Consider the following 20,777-nt stretch of genomic DNA (forward strand, 5'->3'; position numbering starts at 1 on the left):
TACGGTTACTGCGCGTGCTGAAAACGTGCGCTCCGTTCTCGGCGAAGCCAACAGCGATCAGGTCGTCCGGTCCTCCGATCCTGTCCTATCGTATATATGCACGCGCGGGTTCGCCTTGTGCGCTTCTCTCTTTTGTGAGTCCCCATATCTTGCTTACCTACCTACGAAGTACGAGGATCCGTGCCGGCATGCCGTCGCCGAACGTGACCGATCGGAAACTGTGCGATCCACGTATGTGTGGAATCCTTGACGTGCTACGTCACTATTTCCAAGCCAGCCAGCTGGAATCCTGCGAACTGCATTCCGCTGCAAGCCGGCACTCGCCGCTTTTCTGAATACGATTAATCCTTTCCGGGTTCTGATCGACGCATCGTGTCACGTCCGGAAGAGATATGTTTTGATCACGTTTTAAATTTTCAACAACATAAACACGTAGAGTCAGATATATTCGCTGACCTTCTCGTTCGAACAGCGAAAGGGAGTCTTCACTTCTAAGCAGAATCATGGAAAAAGATTTGTTAAAACAATTTTGAACTCCATTGATTCAGTAAATTTATAGTCATAATATATAAACAGTTAGTTTTCTATGTACAGCTAAATAAAATTAGCGATTAGGTAATCATATTTGTTGTAATAGCAGTCAATACAGCAAAAATTACTTTTTATATCATCCAATCCAATATATACAGGGTGATTTTAACATATTTCGTCATCCATATTTCGTCAGCAGGTGAATCGAACTAAGTCGAAAAACCCTCTACCATTTTGCAATTTTCGTAATAGTTAACAAGATATTCATTACTAAAAATTGCCAAATATTGATTTTGAATAATTTTTTATTCAAATACTATCAACTTTATAGAAAAGCTGCAAGAAATAAAAATCATTTATTTTCTTCTTATAAAGTTCTGAGAATTTTTTCAGAATTTTTTAATTACCGTATTTTCTCATGTTGATAAAAATAAAAAAATGCTAAAAAACAATACTAAAAAGTTGATAAAAAATTCTGAAAAAATATTTAGAGTTCTATGAGAAAAAAATAAATGATTTTTGTCTGTTGCAGTTTTTCTATAAAGTTGATAGTATTTGTAAAAAATTATTTAAGATCAATATTTGGCAATTTTTAGTAATTAATATCTCGTTAACTATTGCGTAAACTGCAAAATGGTAGATGATTTTTCAACTCAGTTCGATTCACTCTACTTGCTCATAATGGGTGACGAAATATGTTAAAATCACCCTGTAGATTAAAATTAATGAAACATGCTACTTAAGCTAGTATACTATTGCTTACTGAAGAAAACTTGTTACATTAGTAATTTTATATTAGTAATTTTACTGTAACAAAGAATTAGCTGAATTAACACATTGCTAATTGCTTGTAGATATAATCTCTTTGACTTGTTTAATCTTCTTATAAATATTGAACTCGCTCAGCAAGTTTTGCAAAACCACGCAATCTATTTTTTTTTTTCTGTTATCTTAAGATTCGTAATTTTCTTATAAGACTTATAGAAATTTAAAGTTACAATTGATTAAAGTTGTAATTCTACGTGTACCTTAAGACATACGATCTACGATTTCTCGTAAATCTTAGCTAGCAAGAAACTATTTGTAAAAATATAATTCCAATCATAAGTTCTTAGAACATGATTCAGAACAAGTTATGAACCTTATTTTTGCTTAGAATTGATTCTTTTATAATATTAATATTTTAATGCACATCGATCGTACTCTTGATGAATCGATCGATTGTAAATTTGCCCTCCTGTTTTTCATCTTTTTTCACAGTCACGAATTTAGTTTTATTCACGCAGACGGTTGATGATTCTCTAGGGTAAGCGCAAATAATACGACTGTTTGCAAACAGCTATGTTTCCTACGAATGAGAGGACGAAGAAATGAGTAGGACTCTCGCTGATTTTCAATCATATTCGAGGAGTACAAAAGTCGCGTCGAAATTAATTAACAGACGGGCGTCGTGCTCGAGGCAAATTGACAAACTCCCTAGTAATTAGCAGATAGACGAATAATCTCGCGGCTCGCTTTCGTATTCTAGGAACGAGCGTGTTCGCGCGGATGCACTTTCATTTTTTTCTCGGTGAGTCGCCGAGGAGCCGTCAGGAAAGACGTCAAAGAGCTCAGCATCGGCGTTCGACGGCGGTGCAACGAAGGACGGGAGGTAGGGTGGGCAAGAATTCCCGAACACAGAGATCCTTTTGTCCCGGGATCTGACGCAGGAAGGCCGTCGACCCAGAGGAGCGTCGAATTTCTAACCCGATGCCGCGCCGATGCCGATTCCAACGAGGAAATGCACATCGATCGTATCCGATCCATGCGATCGCGGGTAATTAACGCGCGCGTGAAACCTACATTAATTTCATAATTATAGATGCACTTAGACGCGAACATTGCCATCGCGTCCGTTCCCACAATCGACAATCAAAATACGGAGCGTATACAGGCGTACACGAGCGATGTCACGCAACGTGTTCCTTCAACCGCAAATTCTTCGGCTAATTTGGTGTGGTCGATTTTTCTGAAAAAAAAAAGATCAAGAAATTCAAGATATAATAATATTCTCATATAACAACAAGATGTAAAGAATGAGAAGCGAAATAGAAATCAATACGCAGCGAAAATGACACGTATTTTTTTGCAGAATTATTACATCGAAAACATGTTATACTTCTTGAACGAAACGACTTTGTTTGTTCAGCCTTGTTTATATTTGTTATATTATCTCTCGTATGAACGCATTTTTAGTTTTTTAAATCATTATATTTTGCAAATGTTTTCATTGTGTTCTACTCATGCTATCTATACGTTAAAAATGTTTCCTTATTGTAGACAATACTCATTGCATTCTATTGCATACAATGGCCTTCGAATAGACATAAGAGACGCGAGAGATATTGCACTGTGATGCTAATTAAACTGCACACTATTGCTTTGTTGATGAAGTTCGGTAAAGTATTATAACACATTTAATAGACGTAATAAGGTCTTATGTGTAATTTTGCAAAAATTTAATGAACCTTTGAGACTATTTAATTTTAATAAATTAATTTGTAGTAAATTAATTTTAACAAATTAAATAGTCTTGAAAGTTCATTAAATTCTTATTGTATAATATTGTAATATAAAAAATAAGAACGCAAAAGATCACGAACAAAAGTTTCATTTAAGTAAGTAGAATAAAATGTTTTTAATCTATTTTCTGCGAATATGAATGTGTCATTTCGCTGTATCTACTTCTTATTATTATACGAAGATCTTTTGTATTTCTCCGATCTTTCTTTCCAGGGAAAATCGACTATGCCAAATTAATAATAAGCTGAAGAATTGCACAAATAGTGATGTAAATATCAAGTACATAGAACTCGAATCTATTGAGATGGCAGTTCCAACATTTTCATTAAGAGTTGAGAAGAGAAGGGAAGTTTCGTGGCAATGCTCTCTTTGTTTTACTATACAATGCTGATCTGGCATGAATCGATGCATTCGAGTGCACGGCTTGTCTCGTGCGATGTCTCGCTACATAAAAGAAACGCGGCGTTTCGCGAGTAACGAACTCATCATGAATCATCGGCACGAAAATAAACTACGAGAAGCCCGTGTGACCCCAGTTGATAGAAGGGCTTAATGAGAATAAACGATGTATTGCGATGCATCTCGCACATTGCAGTCAGAAGAATGTGATTCGCGAAAAGAATCATCCCTCTCTCTCTCTCTCTCTCTCTCTCTCTCTCTCTCTCACACACACACACACACACACTTGGGTTGCACTCGATATCATAGCTTCTTAACTCGCTCTATTACGAATCTCTATCGAGAAAGAAAAAAGAAAAAGAAAAAAGATAAAGACAGAGAATATTTTATGAGCGAAAGAAACGCATGGTTTCTCTCGATAAGTCACAGCATGTTTCCGTCATTCTGGTGACACATATCTCGCACGGATGTTGTGATATCTCACCGCAGGATTATCTTTCCGCATGCGGAAAGTTGCGTCTCACTTCGAGAGTCACTGAAGAGTTCAAGTAAATCTGTTCATTGCAACGATATATTTCCAAAATTATTTAGTCGTAAAATATTTATAATTTATTATATTTAATACACAGATCTGTGTATTTTTATATGTACATATTTGCAACTAATTATTTACTTATATCTAAATTTACTTATATCTAAATTTTCGACTCAAGAGAACAATTTAACATCTTTGTCTATACTTTCAATGTAAAAAGAAATTATAATGTTCATGATTCTTATACAATACATATTCAAAATATCACAAGTTTCGCCGATCGCTTTTTCTGTACATAGAAAAGTGGAGCACGCGATTGTCTTTTGCAATAAGTAAAGAAAAAAAAAATGATACGATAGCAGCCGCGAGCACAATAACGCGCATTGTAATCATCCGAGGATGCGTGTCTATCATCGTACATAATTGATAAGGTACCATTAAACGATACACCTTATCGAACACTACTCAACTAAATCTAGTATTCCATAAAAAAAAAGATGATGCAAGCAAGAAATTCGATATGTTTTATGTATTTTAAACAAAATATATGATATTAAGATGCATGCTTTATCTTCTTTTGTAAATTTAAAAGCTTATTTGCACTGAAGCCAATCTGTGCTGATCAACATACTGGCTTCTTCTTTTTCTTTTAAAACAGAAATCTTTAAAAGAAGATGAAGCTAATATCAGCACAATCAGTTTCAATGGAAACGAGCCTTAATACCATACAATAGTATTTATTTATTTTTATTTTTATTTACTTTCTTTTATACATTATTTAAAATTCTTCTAGTATAAACAGTATTTTTATTAAATTTGGAATAAAAAAAATCAGCAATGACTTTGCAAATCAGGCTCGATGAATTTATATTGTTCACGTTGTTCATAAATATAGTGTCATAATCTAATTTAAATCGCCACTGCTTCTATTAAATACGTTATTTTTTGTTGATTATATTAAAATAATAATTAAATTTGATACTATCGTGTCAGTGTGTTGATATGACTATATATAGTACAAATTGTATAATATCAAATATGTAGGATGTTTCCTTTAACTTGATTATCTAAAATATTTCCGTTTGTTTTTAATGATACGAGAAAATACTAAAGGAGAAAGTTGTTCGATTCGAAGAAGCATATATTATGATGACCAAAAAATTTTTCTTACGGTCATATTTTTTGAAATTTCAAGATCACCTTCATCTTTTAAAATGGAATTGTATGATTTTTTTTACACAGTACGATTCCTCGAATTATTCTGAATATAAAAATATTAAGATATAAAAAATATTAAAATATAAAAAAGCAATAGTTTACAAGTTATTTAACATTTTATGTCAATATACCAGAATAAAATATAAAATATCTCGTAAACTAACCTAGTTTTTTATATTACTATCTTAATACTTTTATATACAGAATAATTAAAAGAATCATATTTTGTAAAGAAAAATCATACAATTCTATTTAAAAAAGTAAAAGTGAGCTTGAAATCTCAAAAAATATGACATTGAAAAAATTTTTTTGATCATCATAATATATGTCCTTTCGAATCGAATAACTTTCTCTTTTAGTATTTTTTCGTAAAAAATTCATTAAAAATAACGGAGATATTTTAGATGATCAAGTTAGAGGAAACACCCTGTATAACTATTATTTTAGAATAAAATGATGATATAATTGAGTAGGAGCAGTGGCGATTTACATTAAGTTAAATTTAACATTATAGATTTAACAGTGTTATTACAAGCTGCAATAAATTCTTACTGTTTTTCTTCCTTCAGCCGCACGACTTTTTTTCCATACAATTTACTGCGGAAGCATTAGTATACCGCCTGCTATTTGCGAGCCGCGTTTAGTTTAGAATACGTTTCTGACGAAATAGCTTTAAATGCGGTGCAACTTATCGTAATTACCGGTAGAGCACGTCCGAATTTTCAGCGGTTGAATTGTATCAGGCAAACGAGCTACGTGAAAGTTCACATTGAAAATGCTGATTTTTCTGATTGATCGATAATTTTATGATATTGTATTGACTTTATAATATTATATTGTTTTTTAAAATGACAAGAAATTTTACGATATCGAAAATTGTTGTCAAAGAACGTGTATATTTCTTGAATGACAAATAGATTTCGCTGTTCCGTTCTATTTTCGGCCTGACAACGCGATGGAAAGAACGTAGTGCTACAATAAACATCTCAGAACGTTACATCGCTAACAATACTCGCGTGTGCTTATAAATTTTACTGGAATGAGCGAGATAAAAATATTCTCCTGGTTAAGAGGTGATGCCAAAGCGTGTCCGTCACGCTCAGACACATTTTGCCAAATTCCTTGCGAAATTTATCTTCGCACAAGGAGTAACAATGATTTCTCAACGGTAACAGAGAAATGCGGCACATGCACAAATAAGTGCCGAAGGCAGAGAAAGTGAGTGGGTGACACACTGTGATCCCTTCCGCGATTTTACTATTCTCGTGATCTATCATGCTATTATTGACATAGAGAAAAACGTATGGAGAAAAATTAGGAGAAAAAAATCAGTTAATTTGTTATTAAAACAAAATTTTAATAAAAATAATAATTATATGAAAAGAACGATTGTTGAGTATTAAAAAATTTTACTAGATACGGATCTGAAAATAATTTCTTTTAGATCTTCAAAATATTTATGTAAAACGATTAAACTGATTGCTACAATGTGTTAAAAATTTTTATAGTATTGTCATTAATATTTAAGTGTTCTATATAATTATTATAACGTTTCAGCAAAATTATTTTCAGATCTATATTTAATTAAATTTTTAAATACTTTAGCAAACCATTCTTTCTAGGTCTTAAAAGCGACGCATACGATAAAGTGAATAACGATTACGTGCACGAATTTGTATAAACTATTTGTATAAACTAGACGATCATTTTGGAATTTCAGAAATTTATCTGCGATTTTTATTATAATTAGATATCGGATTTTATTTTATAGGCAGATATTAATTTATTATTAAAAAAGAACAATTAGTAATTAAAATTTGTGTTGTTATAATTTATACTTTGAATACATCTGATATTTAATTATAGATATGTTGACTAAATAGATAAATATTTAATATATTTAGAACGAAAAAAATGTTAAAAGGAACTGATAGTTTACTGAAATTTAATTCAAAAATTTGGTAAATTATTTTATTCGTTTCCATTTACATTATATATCTTATAATATTTGAAGAGATTAAGAAACTTCATTCTTCCTTATCTTGCATTAATGCATTTCCTAACTTACACTGTGATCTCATAGATCGTTAGCGGGTTGCGATCAATGAAATACGGTCTTCTATAAGTTGCGATCAGAGTTAAAATTAGCAAATATTTTACGATGTGGAATAATTTTTGTCTACGTTGTCACCACTCGAAATGCTTGCCATTTAATTACATGCATTTAATTTACATTCGTTTTCACTGTCGTTTTGAACAACTTATCTTACTAATTTATCTCATTTTCCTTAATAATTTAATCGCTTTAATCTATTTTAATTTGTTTCCCGACATTTGTACAAACATACAAAGAATAATACATATACTCTTTGATTCACAGTTTTGTTATAAATAACAATTAATCGCTGGCTAATTTACTAATTAAACTGAAAGACGTAATTCGAGATAGGCGGGAAAAGTTTCAGTAATGAATTTTCATTAGATTGTTCACACAGGAAGAAATCCGTCATCAGGAATGATTTTCAAGCCGGCTTCTCATCCTAACACGCTACATCTAACTTGTGACTCACGCGATTACGTTGTTATTAGAATGATCATACGGGCAGTTATCATACTCGCGTCCTGCATGACATTTAAACATCACAGAAAATCGTAGATCGTTAACTATAACAAGCATAGAGTGATAATGAGAAATTTACGCCTATCTTATGTTCGTGCCTATCAATTAATGGATCGCTTGATTTTATCAAGGGTTAACAACGCCACGAGAATTCGCAATGATGAGGTAAATACGGAGAACGCACTAGAATTCCTCTGGAAATTTCTGCGTGCTCGAGCTGGCGAAGCAGTGTGATCTTTTTATAAAAACCATCGTAGCACATGTTGGCGCCATAAGCCAGTCAGCCACGTGATCCGTATCCTTTCGCAATCTGAATAATGTAAGAGATAAATCGAATTTTACGTTATTTATTGTTCTAAAAATAGCGGGAAAGACAGTTTTAGGATTTGATTATTTAGAAAAGAAATTATATATCTTTATTGTTGTTACTGCCAGCTTTAGGATATGTTTATTTACAAAAGAATTATCTTTATTTGTTGTTACTGCCTAATTAATTAGTTATTTGTCTTTATAGTAAATTTTTTATAAACATTTTGTTTTATTTTTATATCCAGAGTTATTTAAAAATAATGTTAAGATGTATAAAGAATCTAATTTAAATATTTTATAAGTTATTGAAGATTTTGATTAATAAATTTCATAATGTTTACAAATTACAAATATATTACAATCGGGAATTTTTTTTTCTTTTCAACGATAACAAGGAGCGTGTTTTTTAAATTATTACACGGTGAGAAACATGAAAAGTGTAATCTTAAGTAAGCAATAGATTGGTAAAAGACAAATATATGCAATGTACCATCATTTATCGACGATTATCTTATCCGAGCAACGTCATATTATTACATATACTGCTGCCAAGTGCGGTAAATATTAAAGCATGCTTCAGCGATATTTAAACTCGATTATAAATATTATTTAACATTTTTAAAAAATTATTTATAGTATGCTTTTACTTATAGTATACTTATTATTATTTATAGTATACTTTTACTTTTACTTTTATTTATAGTTTACTTTTAAAAGTATAGTAAATTACTATTTTGTAATTTTTATTTTATTAAATAATAATTGCTATTTTTCTTACAAAATCTCTAAAGAGACTGTTTATAAAAAATTTTTTTTAACTAAGTACCTTTACTCCTCAATTAACAGTAAGCATTTTGGAAATATTTTTTTATGTAAAGACTATAATATTCCTTAATACAATAAAATTCTTTTAGAATATTTGTACTCGAAACTACTGCTCTGAAACTATCACTCTTCGAAGTTATGCGAGACCGTGTCTTACAACAAAATTATCTCCTACAGTCTCGGATTACGTAAAGATATATTCGAAATTTTCCGGGAACACCCGGTATATTTTTGTTGGCTGCAACGCGTATAGGGAGGGGATATCTACGCGGAGAGCGTACAGGGTGAATCAGCACGCATGCATTTCGGCCGACGGAGTGGTCCTCGTCAAACGGAAGTGTTTCGCGTTGACTCAACCGTGGAAGCTATGGTAGTGTGACGGTAGTCTAACGTGCTCGTATCGCTTTAATTCTGTTGGAACAGGTGCTTACGAAAAACAATCGCATTACGGATATGTTCGGGAAGAGTGGCGTGACACGTGGTAAATATTACAACCTTCTTTTTTAATAACAAAGGTGTTTATTTAAAAAAATAAATTATCAGATATATTTTGAAGTTAAAAGATTATTGAAAAGAGCTTCGATATTCTTTGACGATATTCTTCAATAAGTTACAATAAAATCGGAGCCAACGGCTCCGGATATGTGCAAACATGAATGTTTTGTCTGCAATTCCATCGCGCAATCAGCAGCCGGAATTCTAGGGACTAGATGTTCTATTTCCGACACCGAGCATCCCGAAACAGGGGCAGGTCCAATTTCTGTCATGGCTTGACATAACTGTCTCTTGGTCCATTTTTACACAAGTACGAAGTAACGGAATTTAGCGTGTGTAGAAAACCAAAAAGTTCAAACGTATCTACATCTAACACGTTATTGCTTATATACATATATAGTGTTTCAAAGTATCCAAAGTGATAGTCTTGATTAAAAGGTGTGGATATAATTATCCGCAATTAATAAAATATTTCTTATTTTTAAATAAGCGATCATTATGAAAACAAATAAATTTACCGATAAAGAAATTCATTTATAAAAAGCCAGAATATACACGTCTAGAGAACTATTACATTATTTTTAAATTCCATCTTGCAGTTAAAAATACTTTCTAAATATAAATGTGTAAAGAGTTTAAAATTAGATCTCTTTTATAGTCATCATGCAAATTCAAGTATAATTTGATTATGGAGTAATTTTATCTTATTCTCAATTATTTGCCTAGAACCAATAATTTGATCGCGCTCAAAGACGGATTTCCTCGGAGAGGATTTGCCGTTTTGGTCGCGTTACAGCCGTCGAAGAAATACCGCGAGAATTTCTCGAACCGTAGCTTATAGTTATTTTAAACGTTGTTGCCGCGAGCGATCGCACGGCGGATTCGAGCTCGCATTGCGAAAAAAAAAAACAGCCAGCTGTTTTGCATGCCTGCGTAGATCGAAAGCGACTGTTCGCGCGGAAAGATTCACCGCCCAGATTAAATCGTGGAAGATACAGTTCCTCGTCACGACGCCCGCTCGAATGGAAAGGCACCTCGTACGTCTGGGATTAGCTATTAGTTGCAAAGGACTCTCAATGCATAATACATGATAGAAGGCAGAGGGGAGTTTCCTGATGTCATTTTATGTAACGGCAAAAGGAAAGATGAAAACGAATGTCGGGAACATGCCGTTCTCGCGGGTTGATGCTCAGTTGATGCTCGTTGTAATTCAAACGTGTGATGCGAGATCAACAATTAAAGGATGTATCTTAACGTATTTTACAAAAAGTGCGACTTGTGAATAATAAAAATGTGATAATAACTTCCAAATGAATAATCAATACGACAACATATTATTCTAGCTTTATTTTTCTTAAAAATTTAAGAAGGTTAGTTTTAAAATAAAAAAAAAATGAGAATTTAATTTTCTCTTAAAATCGTTTTACATATTCTTATAAAATAAATTTGACTCTTAGTTGTATATGCAACTCTTCACACGACACCCTATACAGACGTGAATAAATCCGACTGCCAGAAATCTAATTGGACTGCGCAGAGTGACTCACAATCGTTGCGCTTTTGGCAGAATCTGGCTGTGATGAGATGGCAAGGTATCATTGCACGAAGCACCAACAAATGACAAAATGAAAAAAAGAAAATCCGCGTGACATTTATGATGATCCGTCCGATTGGTCTCCGCAATTATATCCCATTCAAGCGTGCACTCTTCATGCATGCTTCTATCGGAATCGCCTTACGCGATTTACGATCCTTCCGCTGTTTTGTGCATCGCCCGCAGACGGACGCGTTCTTTCGATTGAGGACTTGACACATTTGAAACCAGTAATACTGACTAATCGTCGAGAACCGCGAGACAGTGACGCGTCTGCCCTGATTCATTCAACAGTGACACGACGTAATGAATTAGCGTGGAATCAGCACACGCAGCCATAAATGAGCGGCCACTCGTTAAACTGTTTTGCCATTGATATAGGAAGTTTGGATTAAAGAAGTTTGGAGTTTAATATTTAAATAATAAAATTAATTATATACACATAAAATGTAACGTAATTTATAGAGCAGAAATATCATACCGTATCTATGTTTCGATCGTAATAATCCTTGAAAGAGAAAAAGATTTCTCAGATTAAAATATTCCAAACGGAATTGATAAGTTACAGACACACCGGATTTATACAGAAGTTTCTACGCACAATTTGATCTCGTCATACTCCTGGAGATACTCATTTCCGCGAATATCATCAGACATTTTCACACCTCTATATGTACTTTTAAGAGAATCGCCGAAAACTCTCTGGCTCTCGTTCAATCTACGTAAGCGACCACGCAGCACTTATTCAGAATCCCGGATATACATACAGAGAATCCCGCTAGAATAAGGCTGCGTGCACACGTTCTAAAGCTGCCGCGCGTAAATTTAGGCACAGAATCATAAACCTAGTACGCAAAACACACTCGCTGCCTTTGCGTTCCTTGCACGTTCGAATAAACAAGAATGATTTTGATCTGAGCGAAAAAAAATCACAAATCAATTCAAGATAATACTTAAAATATTTATAATTATAAATGAATACAAATAGAGTTTTTATAATTAAATTTTATAATTAAATCTTTACAAATTAAATCAAGCATAAGAGCCAACACTATTTAGAGACGTGGGTGTATAAATTTTAATAAATATAATTACTGACGATATTCCAACGCGGGTTGAAATGTTTATTTTTTTAATGTCAATAAAATAAAATTTATATACTAATAAATATAAATTTATATTCAATAAAATTTATATAATGTTGATTCTTATAGCATTTAATTACTTGATTTATATCTTGTAGAGTTTAATCTTATTCTTATTTTTATAATAAGTGAATACATTTAAATATGTTCAGTTTTTCTGTGAATATGCATTTCACGCACGTTATCTAAATTATTCTAAGATTAATCTGTCATTAAAATTCAAGCGTTAACATTAGAACCTAGAATACAAATTCCGAGAATCTATTAATAATAACAGAAACTGACAGGTTAACAAAGCTAATGTCAAAGAAAGCTCATGAAAAATGGCAAGAAGATTCGCTGTAGTTTTTAGGCTTATTATATTTTACTGGTTCCTGGGATTCACACATTGGTCTGCTTAGATATGCTTGTTCATCGTCTTATTTCGATCTGTAATGCGTCACGATCCTAATAATTAATCGATGAGTCGAAATACAGAAGCCGCACTCGTTGAAAAGCTGATGTAACGGTCTATCGATTAGAGAAGTATGTCGCAGACGGTGGGGCTGCAATTAAAAACGACGTGAAGAGTCGATGCATCCCTTTCCCTCCGTCGTTGTCAACGCATTCCGCGCGAATCTCCGCATCATCGTCTTCCGTATCGTTGCCTCCGATGGTCGTCTTCAATGCGTTAAATCAGTCTTTCCCAATTGTTATATGTATTATTTCTTCGAATTAATTGTCCATTCGATTCCGGTCATTTCTATCTCAGAGATCATATGATTTTAATGCAGACTGATTACGTTGGACCAGCAGAAATTTAATTAGAATTAATTAATTAAATAGATCGTAAAACGTGATTAATTTTTATTATCACAGAAACTCCACGTGTCTTTCTTTATATTTTTTATACCTTTTTTTTATTATCAATGACAATGAATCACGCGGTCGATAACCGAGCGTTATCTGACGCTTTTGTATATAACGTTGTTTGGTCATAAAACATTCTCTCAATCAATTTTAGATCTAATCGATCATCTTAAGGTGTGCCTATAGCACATCGATCATAAACGCCATAAATCAAGAATTCGTGAACTTACGTAAGCGCATTACAAAATTATGTTTTTTTTTATCTTTGTGTGGAGCTTTTTCACAAAGAAAAAAATTTTTTAAATCTTTGTTTTCTAAGGATTTTCTAAGAGCTCAATGAATTCGATTCTTACTTCAGAATTCTAAGATTCAAATTTTTAAAAAATAATCTAATTATCGTGAAATTCGATTTTAGGAAATTCTTAGTATCGTAAAAGGATAGTATAATCTTCAATAAGGATTTTAAATCACTTACAATCAAAATCTGAAAATTAATTTAGAAATCAGTACTAAGTGTTTATATAACATTGATAGAGTAAGTAAAGCTTCAAGTAAAGCAGTAAAGCTTATTGTAAGTACTTGAGTTTTTACTTCGCAATAACAAATTTCTTAAAAACTGAGTTTTATGATAATTATAGTATTTTTTAAAAACTCTGTCTACTCCTATTATTATATTATATTGTACTTTTATATTATATAATACAATATATTTTTGAACTTTAAATACGAATATCAAAAAATTAATCTGTAGATCAAGTTTTATGAAAATCGAGCAATTTATATACAAAATTATAAAGAGTGTGATTTCAAATGAGATCGCCAGTTCACAAAAAGTAATAATTAATACTAATAATTAATACTTAATAAATAAGTGTGATTATTTTCTTCCTTTAGAAATCTTGCTTAAGCGATAGCATATTTTCTGATCCTGTGATTTGTACAAGCAATCTTTGAAAACGGTTTTTCACATCGTTGTTCTGCCATAATTTTACTGCTGCTTATTTCGCGACGATAGTAATCGCCCATCTTCTTGGTAAATATTGCTCTTCCTTAATTTATGAGCAGTCCAGGCCGTTAAGCAGTTTGTCGATGTCGGTCTTTTGCTAGAAATTACATCACTTGACTTGACGGCTGTGATTTTGTTGCTCCACGATTATTAATATCTTAATGAGTTTTACGAGGATGGATGGAAAGAAGCAATGCTTTGTCGGTGGGATCCACATTTTCATCTCATTCGTTACCGAGAAGGGAATGAAATTAAATATTCGAACGAATTTATTCGCTATGCTCATGAAAATTACATACCGAACGAAACGGAAAGGCATGATATCACCTTTACATGTTTGAACGCTATTAATCGAATGCCGATATTAACGTTCTCCGTCATCCATGAAATGGACGTGGCCGATGCGTTTCCATGCAATATTTGCTCGAGTGTAAAGCTGTTAATGCATCCAGTGCAGCTATATCATTGCTTTCTTCGCCTTACTGTCCTGTTCATTTCATACATTACTTATAAGTTATAAGAACGTTTGATTTTATTTCATTCATGTTTATGTTTACAAAATATTATATTGGATCATATTATTGCATCAACGGAAACAACCTTGTGCCATAATATATAAAGACCGCAGAATCTTCAAGTGTAATACCCAAGAAAATAATTTATTTCAACGCGTATACGCGCATGCCAAATTAATTATGTATGTATGTATTCTTTATTAGTAATTATTTTTACAGTTAGTAATTATTTTTAATAAGATTAATCGTTGCTGCCATGGATATTAATTATATGGCGCGGTAAATTTTTCTCGGTTGCACCGCAACTTTTCTTCGCTTCGCCGCAAAATTATACCATCTCGTCGATGCAATCTAATCGTATCTTCTACGCAAAGAAATCGCTTTCCGCGATGCTTGCCGATTCTTCCGTCATCGTACGTGCGCACATGAACGTATGTTACCGAATAGCCATCCATGATTTAATCTAAGTTCTCGATCGTTGTAGACTTCGCGCCGGTCGTCACGAATTGCCAATAAATGACGATGAATATATTGAACGAATCAGCGTGAGTTTTATCGGTCTGGACCGATCGATAACCCTTGCAATGCGGAATTCGCGCGCTGTCAACGTCAACGTGTTCCACTTCCTGAGCGTTCGTTCTGTCCGCAAGAGCGTGATCTGCGTGGCGGTAAAGTCACGCACGCGTGTAAAATCTCCGAGTTTACTCCCCTCGTTACTCGCCTTTGTGACCGCCCCATGACGCATTCGAAAGATTCGTCGACGCCTCGAGTGAGTCGTGGGTGTTCGTTTGCTGACGCAGTACATTGCATGGAGAAACGCGTACGTTCGTGATCGCAACATTGATAACGCATTGACGGTGCGTGCACAATCATCAGCTAACATGATCACATAATAAGCGGACTCATTAAAAAAAACCTCATCGCGCTCTCGTGAAATTTCAAACTGGGCGTTGTAGGCGGAATAAGTAGGTCGATTTCAATGTAGTGGGATTGACTTCGCTACTGGTAAATCGTGAAATATGTTTGCCATACGCATATGTATGAAAATTATTTCTTACTTCATTTTATTTTATATAAATGAATAAAAGAATCCGTATAAGAACGACTTGCGCTAAATAGAATCATGTTCGTAAATTAGGATAACGGGAGCAATAATAATAAGCATGATACGAAGTAAGTCTGATGAAAGCGGCAGCAGCAGTAGCTGCTTCTCTTTTACAATGTAATAATTGTTTTAAGGAGGGTCTGCGCGTTTTCATCTCGCCGCGTTAATACGAGGGTCCGTCTGGTGTAATCGACGTATCAATTGCCGTTGATTTACGAAGATATGTGTGTGCACGCATCGTCGATCCGGGTGGCATACTACTTTTTTTATGCCTTTTGTGAACACGAGAGAAGCGGTCGAAGGATCTTCGTCCTTCCGTACGAGCGCAACCAGTCGTGTTCGCGAGTATCGTTGATTGACTCGCGTCGGGTAATTAACCGCGTTCACGGCCGTGTAATATGCACCGGCAGAGAATTTATATCCATTCGTGAGACAAAGAGCTGACGGGAGAAATCGCGTTCGACGCTTCATGATTGTGCAATTGGCGAGTCTTTAATTAAACCTATGCGTCGTCGTGCCAACGATTGTACGACTAATTTAAGACGGCACGCCTGTGCCAGCGACCGCATTTAAAAAAAGAGACCGACTCGGAAGTGCAATGATCGAATTAATTTTTCTTCACGTTGAAAGTTATCAGTATATCCAGAGATCTTTCAATGAAAGTCTGGATATCAACCAGAATTTTGTATGCAGGTTAGTAATTTTACCAAAAATCTGCGAGAGAGAAGGACATACATTTCTTTCTTTTTCTCATTTTGTTTTCTCCCTCTCTCTCTCTCTCTCTCTCTCTCTCTCTCTCTCTCTCTCTCTTCCTCTCTCTCAAGAAGTGTTAAAACATGGCGGACCAATAAAAAATAACTTTCTCATATTCAAATTTTTATTAGAGGAAATGTTAAACTAATATACAGGGTGTCCTGCAATTTTTGGTCAAGCGCTTTTGTATAAATAGAGCTGACTAAACTAAGTTGAAAAGTCTTCTATCATTTTGCAATTTTCGCAATAATTAGCAAGATATTAATTATTAAAAATTGCCGAATATTGGTCTTCAATAATTTTTTATTCAAATACTGTCAACTTTATAAAAAAACAGCAAGAGACAAAAGATTTGTTATAATTCATTATTTTATTGTATTTTTTGTCTTAAAATATGATATTGTTTCAGTGTCACTATATGCAGCTTTTTATCTCGTAAAAATTAATAATAAAAGCGGAAAATTAATAATAAAAATTCTGTTTAAACATACTATACATATAAACTCTGTCTTAACGTACTATATAAAAAAATTGAAATTACAATTACTTGCAATGGTATTCGATCCAGCATCAACTAACTATGACACTGCATCAGTATTATAATTTCTCAGCAACTATAACATATAAAATGTAATATAACACATATTATACGAGTTTTTCATAACATTGTTTCATTACATTGTTGAGTAAGAAATTATAATATTGATATAATATTACTATTTTTTATTTGGTATTGCTTAGAATGATAATATCTTTGGTTAATCACATTTGGAATATTACTTTGTAGTTTTACAATTTACGTGTATTAAAATATTATTTTATATTTCTGTGTGTAATAATTTTCTTCGCGTTATACAATTTGCGTATAATTAATTCATGTATCGAGCGATCTCTTGCCCGCGTTGAGGAAATTGTCCAAAGATATCATCATTGGCGCGACGGTATGCGTACTATGCGTATTACGTCCTAGGCGGCTTCCATCGTTATTATGCGAATGTAGGCCTGTAGGAGCGTGAAATAATGCAAAACCTGTTACGCGAATAATGTCGCGCACAATAACCCCAGAGAAAACGCAGGTTCATCCGTAAGTCTACTACGATAATCGCAAAACGGAACTTCACCGACAATGCAATTTGCCGTGCATCTATCACGATGCTGGGAATACAACAAAAAATGCCACTTGGGAACATATAGATACTAGTTCAGAGATCGAAATCGGTGTAATCTCGGCGACCAGCGATTTCTATGTTACAAACTCACTACGAGAACAAATTCAGGGTTTTATGTTCAGGATTGGAGTTCTTTTCTTTTTAGCATTAACCACTCACATTCTTCCACTCTGAATCCATAATCGCAAAATGTAATCACTTAAATTTTATATGATTGGAAAATATTTTATATATTTTATATATATTTTAACATTAAAATGATAACGTTATTAAAATTAATGACAGACTCTAGATTATTCAACAAATCTACAAACACATAGCAGTAATATACATCGCATTAAATAATATTATACAAAATGTAAACTATCAAACGATTATTATGAGATTTATTATAAAAATCGCTTATCACAATACGGCCTGCCTGATGAAATAATTTATTGAGTTTAAACGAATGAAACACAGAGCTTAAAGTTGTACTGGAATATGACTTTGGTTTCTAGCGCCAACATCTGCACCACAAATGCGAGTAATTCTCGTATCGCGGCATAAGAGCGCGATAATATTGCGAACGAAGTAGTATCGGTTGCAGAACGTGGCGTAAGAACTAGGATTTACGGTTGCGATTTGCGATTGTTCCTCGTATATAATCGGGTTTCCGTCCGTTAAGTTCGATTCTTAACGCGAGCGCGCTACAATACACCGATATTGCATGCATTCCACGTATAGATGGTCAGAAACGTGATAAACAGGTTTCTCTACAGCAGTGATGTCCGGGTGTATCTGGGAAAAGAAGACGACTCGTGAACATAAGATATTCGCCAACTTATGGCAGGTAAAATTAACAGCACGTTTGCGTTTAGACGGCAGTAATGAAATAACTCGTCGGGCAAAATTCTAGGCAGCGAATTATTCTCTCAGATCGAACCTTCCTGCAGCCTCGTCGTGCTTGTACTAAAACCTATCGCGAATCATCGCAACCAGTTAAGTTAGGCAGAAGTTCGTCTCAATAGGCGATTTCAATCAACTTTGGCTATCTGTTATTAGATTTTTATGATGAGCATGATATGAGAAATCGTTAAAAGAAATAGTTAATTCGAAATTACTTGAAGTCGAGAACTTTGACGATTGAAGGTAATGTAAATTAGCTTGAATATGAGTTGAAACTGTTAAACATTCCAAGTCGATTGCCTTGTCTTTTGCTGCAACTATGTTGTACAAATCAAAACAGTGAAACGTGCAAGGAAATTCTGTGCGACGTGGGAATTAATTAAATTGAATTTGCATTTAGCCGTCAATTAAGCTGTCGAAAATACGATCTTGGAACAAATATAGGTGAGACAAATATAAAGTGAACATTATATTGAAAATGTGCTCGAGATGTAAATCGATATTTTGGCAGATATCGAACATTCATTCCAATACGCCGATTTCAGGCGTTCGACGTGTCTTCGTGCTGCTCGATCGTTGAGAATATGAGTTTTTCACACTGTTAAAGCTTCATCAATACTGAATCGAAGTGCTATGTTAACCATCTGGTATTAAGTATCTCGGCATCCGGTTCATTTGCTCATCGAGAAATCGAGGACAGGCATCTATTTATACGGGTGGCTATTTGGCCCGAACGCTTAAATCTACTTGGTTCTTAAGTTCGGCGAGTCGCACAGATCGGGAGGCCACTTGAAGATCTCTTCTAGTTTGCGTGTCGCGCTTCAAAAGCTCTTTTCATCTTCCATCATATGTTTAATCACGTAGCATCAATTATATAATTAAAAGAGCTTTCTAATAGAAACTTTTTAATGCATAATATGCTATAAAAAATTAAACAGATCCCTAGAAGAAATGTATGGTTTTAGCAGTCACTAGACAATTACACTAACTCTATAACTTTAGTAACTAAGAAGAAATTATTTAGGATCCCAATCTAGATATAACGCTTTGCTTACTGCGCAAAATCTGAATTCATTTACTGAACATACAGAGTACAATAAATAGTTCTATGCAGTAATTTAATTAATTAATTTATTAATACTAGATAACAACTAAGCAGTTCTACTTATGACAAATTATTATGGTATATTATTAAATCAAATTTTTTTATGATAAGACTCAGAAGATATAGGAGATTCAATATATAGAAGATTCAATTTCGAATTTTTTTCTGATTACGTCTTGGTAATAATAAACAGCTTTACAATTTTTACGTTGTTGAACTCGCTTCGCAAGTTTCAAGAGTACATTTATATCGCTGCAAATCTCTGTTCTTCACTGCAACTTTATGCAATTCTCCATTATGTTATGCATTGTCAGTTTATCAATACCATATATTTTGCTCTGCAAACATATTTCGACATTTAAAATATAAATATTCCAACATATAATCAAATTGGCTTTCTCTATCCCTTTTTTCTTAAATTTTTTTTATTAATACAATGATTGATCGCGATTAAAGATGGAAAGGCAGCTCGCCCTCTAAGAAAGCAGCGGTAAATGGAGTACAAGGTATTCTCTCATAGTATCTGAAAGAAAAATGTGACTACTACCGACTGCGAAATCAACTTTCTTTCGCGGACTTCGCTTCTCTCGTCCACGCGAAGCGCCGCACGCTTCATTAATTCGCTCGTGGCATAACGATCGTGCGTCGCGCGTCGTTGAGTCCGAGTCTTCGTCTATTTTGCAACCTGCAACCACCCGCATTCTTCCGCGTCATCCAGCATTTTTTATGAAATTTCCTGTCACGTACGAATGTCCGAACGAATTAGCTAGATTGCGAATGGAATACGAGCTGTCTTCCATTTGTTCGCATGCAATCGGGTTTCGAGATATCAGCCTAAGCCTTTGATGTCTTCCTCATTTATATGAAAGCTTCTATTAATTTTTAATTCATTTTTTTCTTGTAAAAAATTGACTACATACATCTCCAGAAAATTAGTTATTTTTTAGTTACTAAACAGAGTTAATATAATGTTCAATGTTAAAAAATGTATGAATTTTCTATCAGGGTATTGACTTCTTTTAATGTTGGATTTTAAATAATTTCGTAATTTGCAACAACATATTGCAAATTAAGTTAATTAAGTTTAATTAAAATTATCTTAACATTAAACAAACGAAAGAATAATGAAGAAAATATACATACACATATATATA

At 33.6% G+C, this 20,777-nt stretch overlaps 1 protein-coding gene across 4 annotated transcripts in view; it reads left to right on the plus strand.

The window, feature by feature from the left end:
- The window catches only part of LOC108690342, a 69,054-nt gene that overhangs the window by 5,431 nt on the left and 42,846 nt on the right, over nucleotides 1-20,777 (plus strand). For 3 of the 4 annotated variants that reach the window (XM_018197585.1, XM_018197582.1, XM_018197584.1), the window contains exon 1: nucleotides 9,312-9,480. The exons of the other annotated variant lie outside the window; for it this stretch is intronic. In XM_018197585.1, the coding sequence (XP_018053074.1) occupies nucleotides 9,453-9,480 (28 nt within the window). In that variant the 5' untranslated portion in view covers nucleotides 9,312-9,452. Of the gene's footprint in view, nucleotides 1-9,311; nucleotides 9,481-20,777 lie in introns of those variants that run through there. 4 annotated transcript variants of the gene reach the window in all.

The sequence above is a fragment of the Atta colombica genome, unplaced genomic scaffold, assembly GCF_001594045.1.
Source record: "Atta colombica isolate Treedump-2 unplaced genomic scaffold, Acol1.0 scaffold315, whole genome shotgun sequence".
NCBI lineage: Eukaryota > Metazoa > Arthropoda > Insecta > Hymenoptera > Formicidae > Atta > Atta colombica.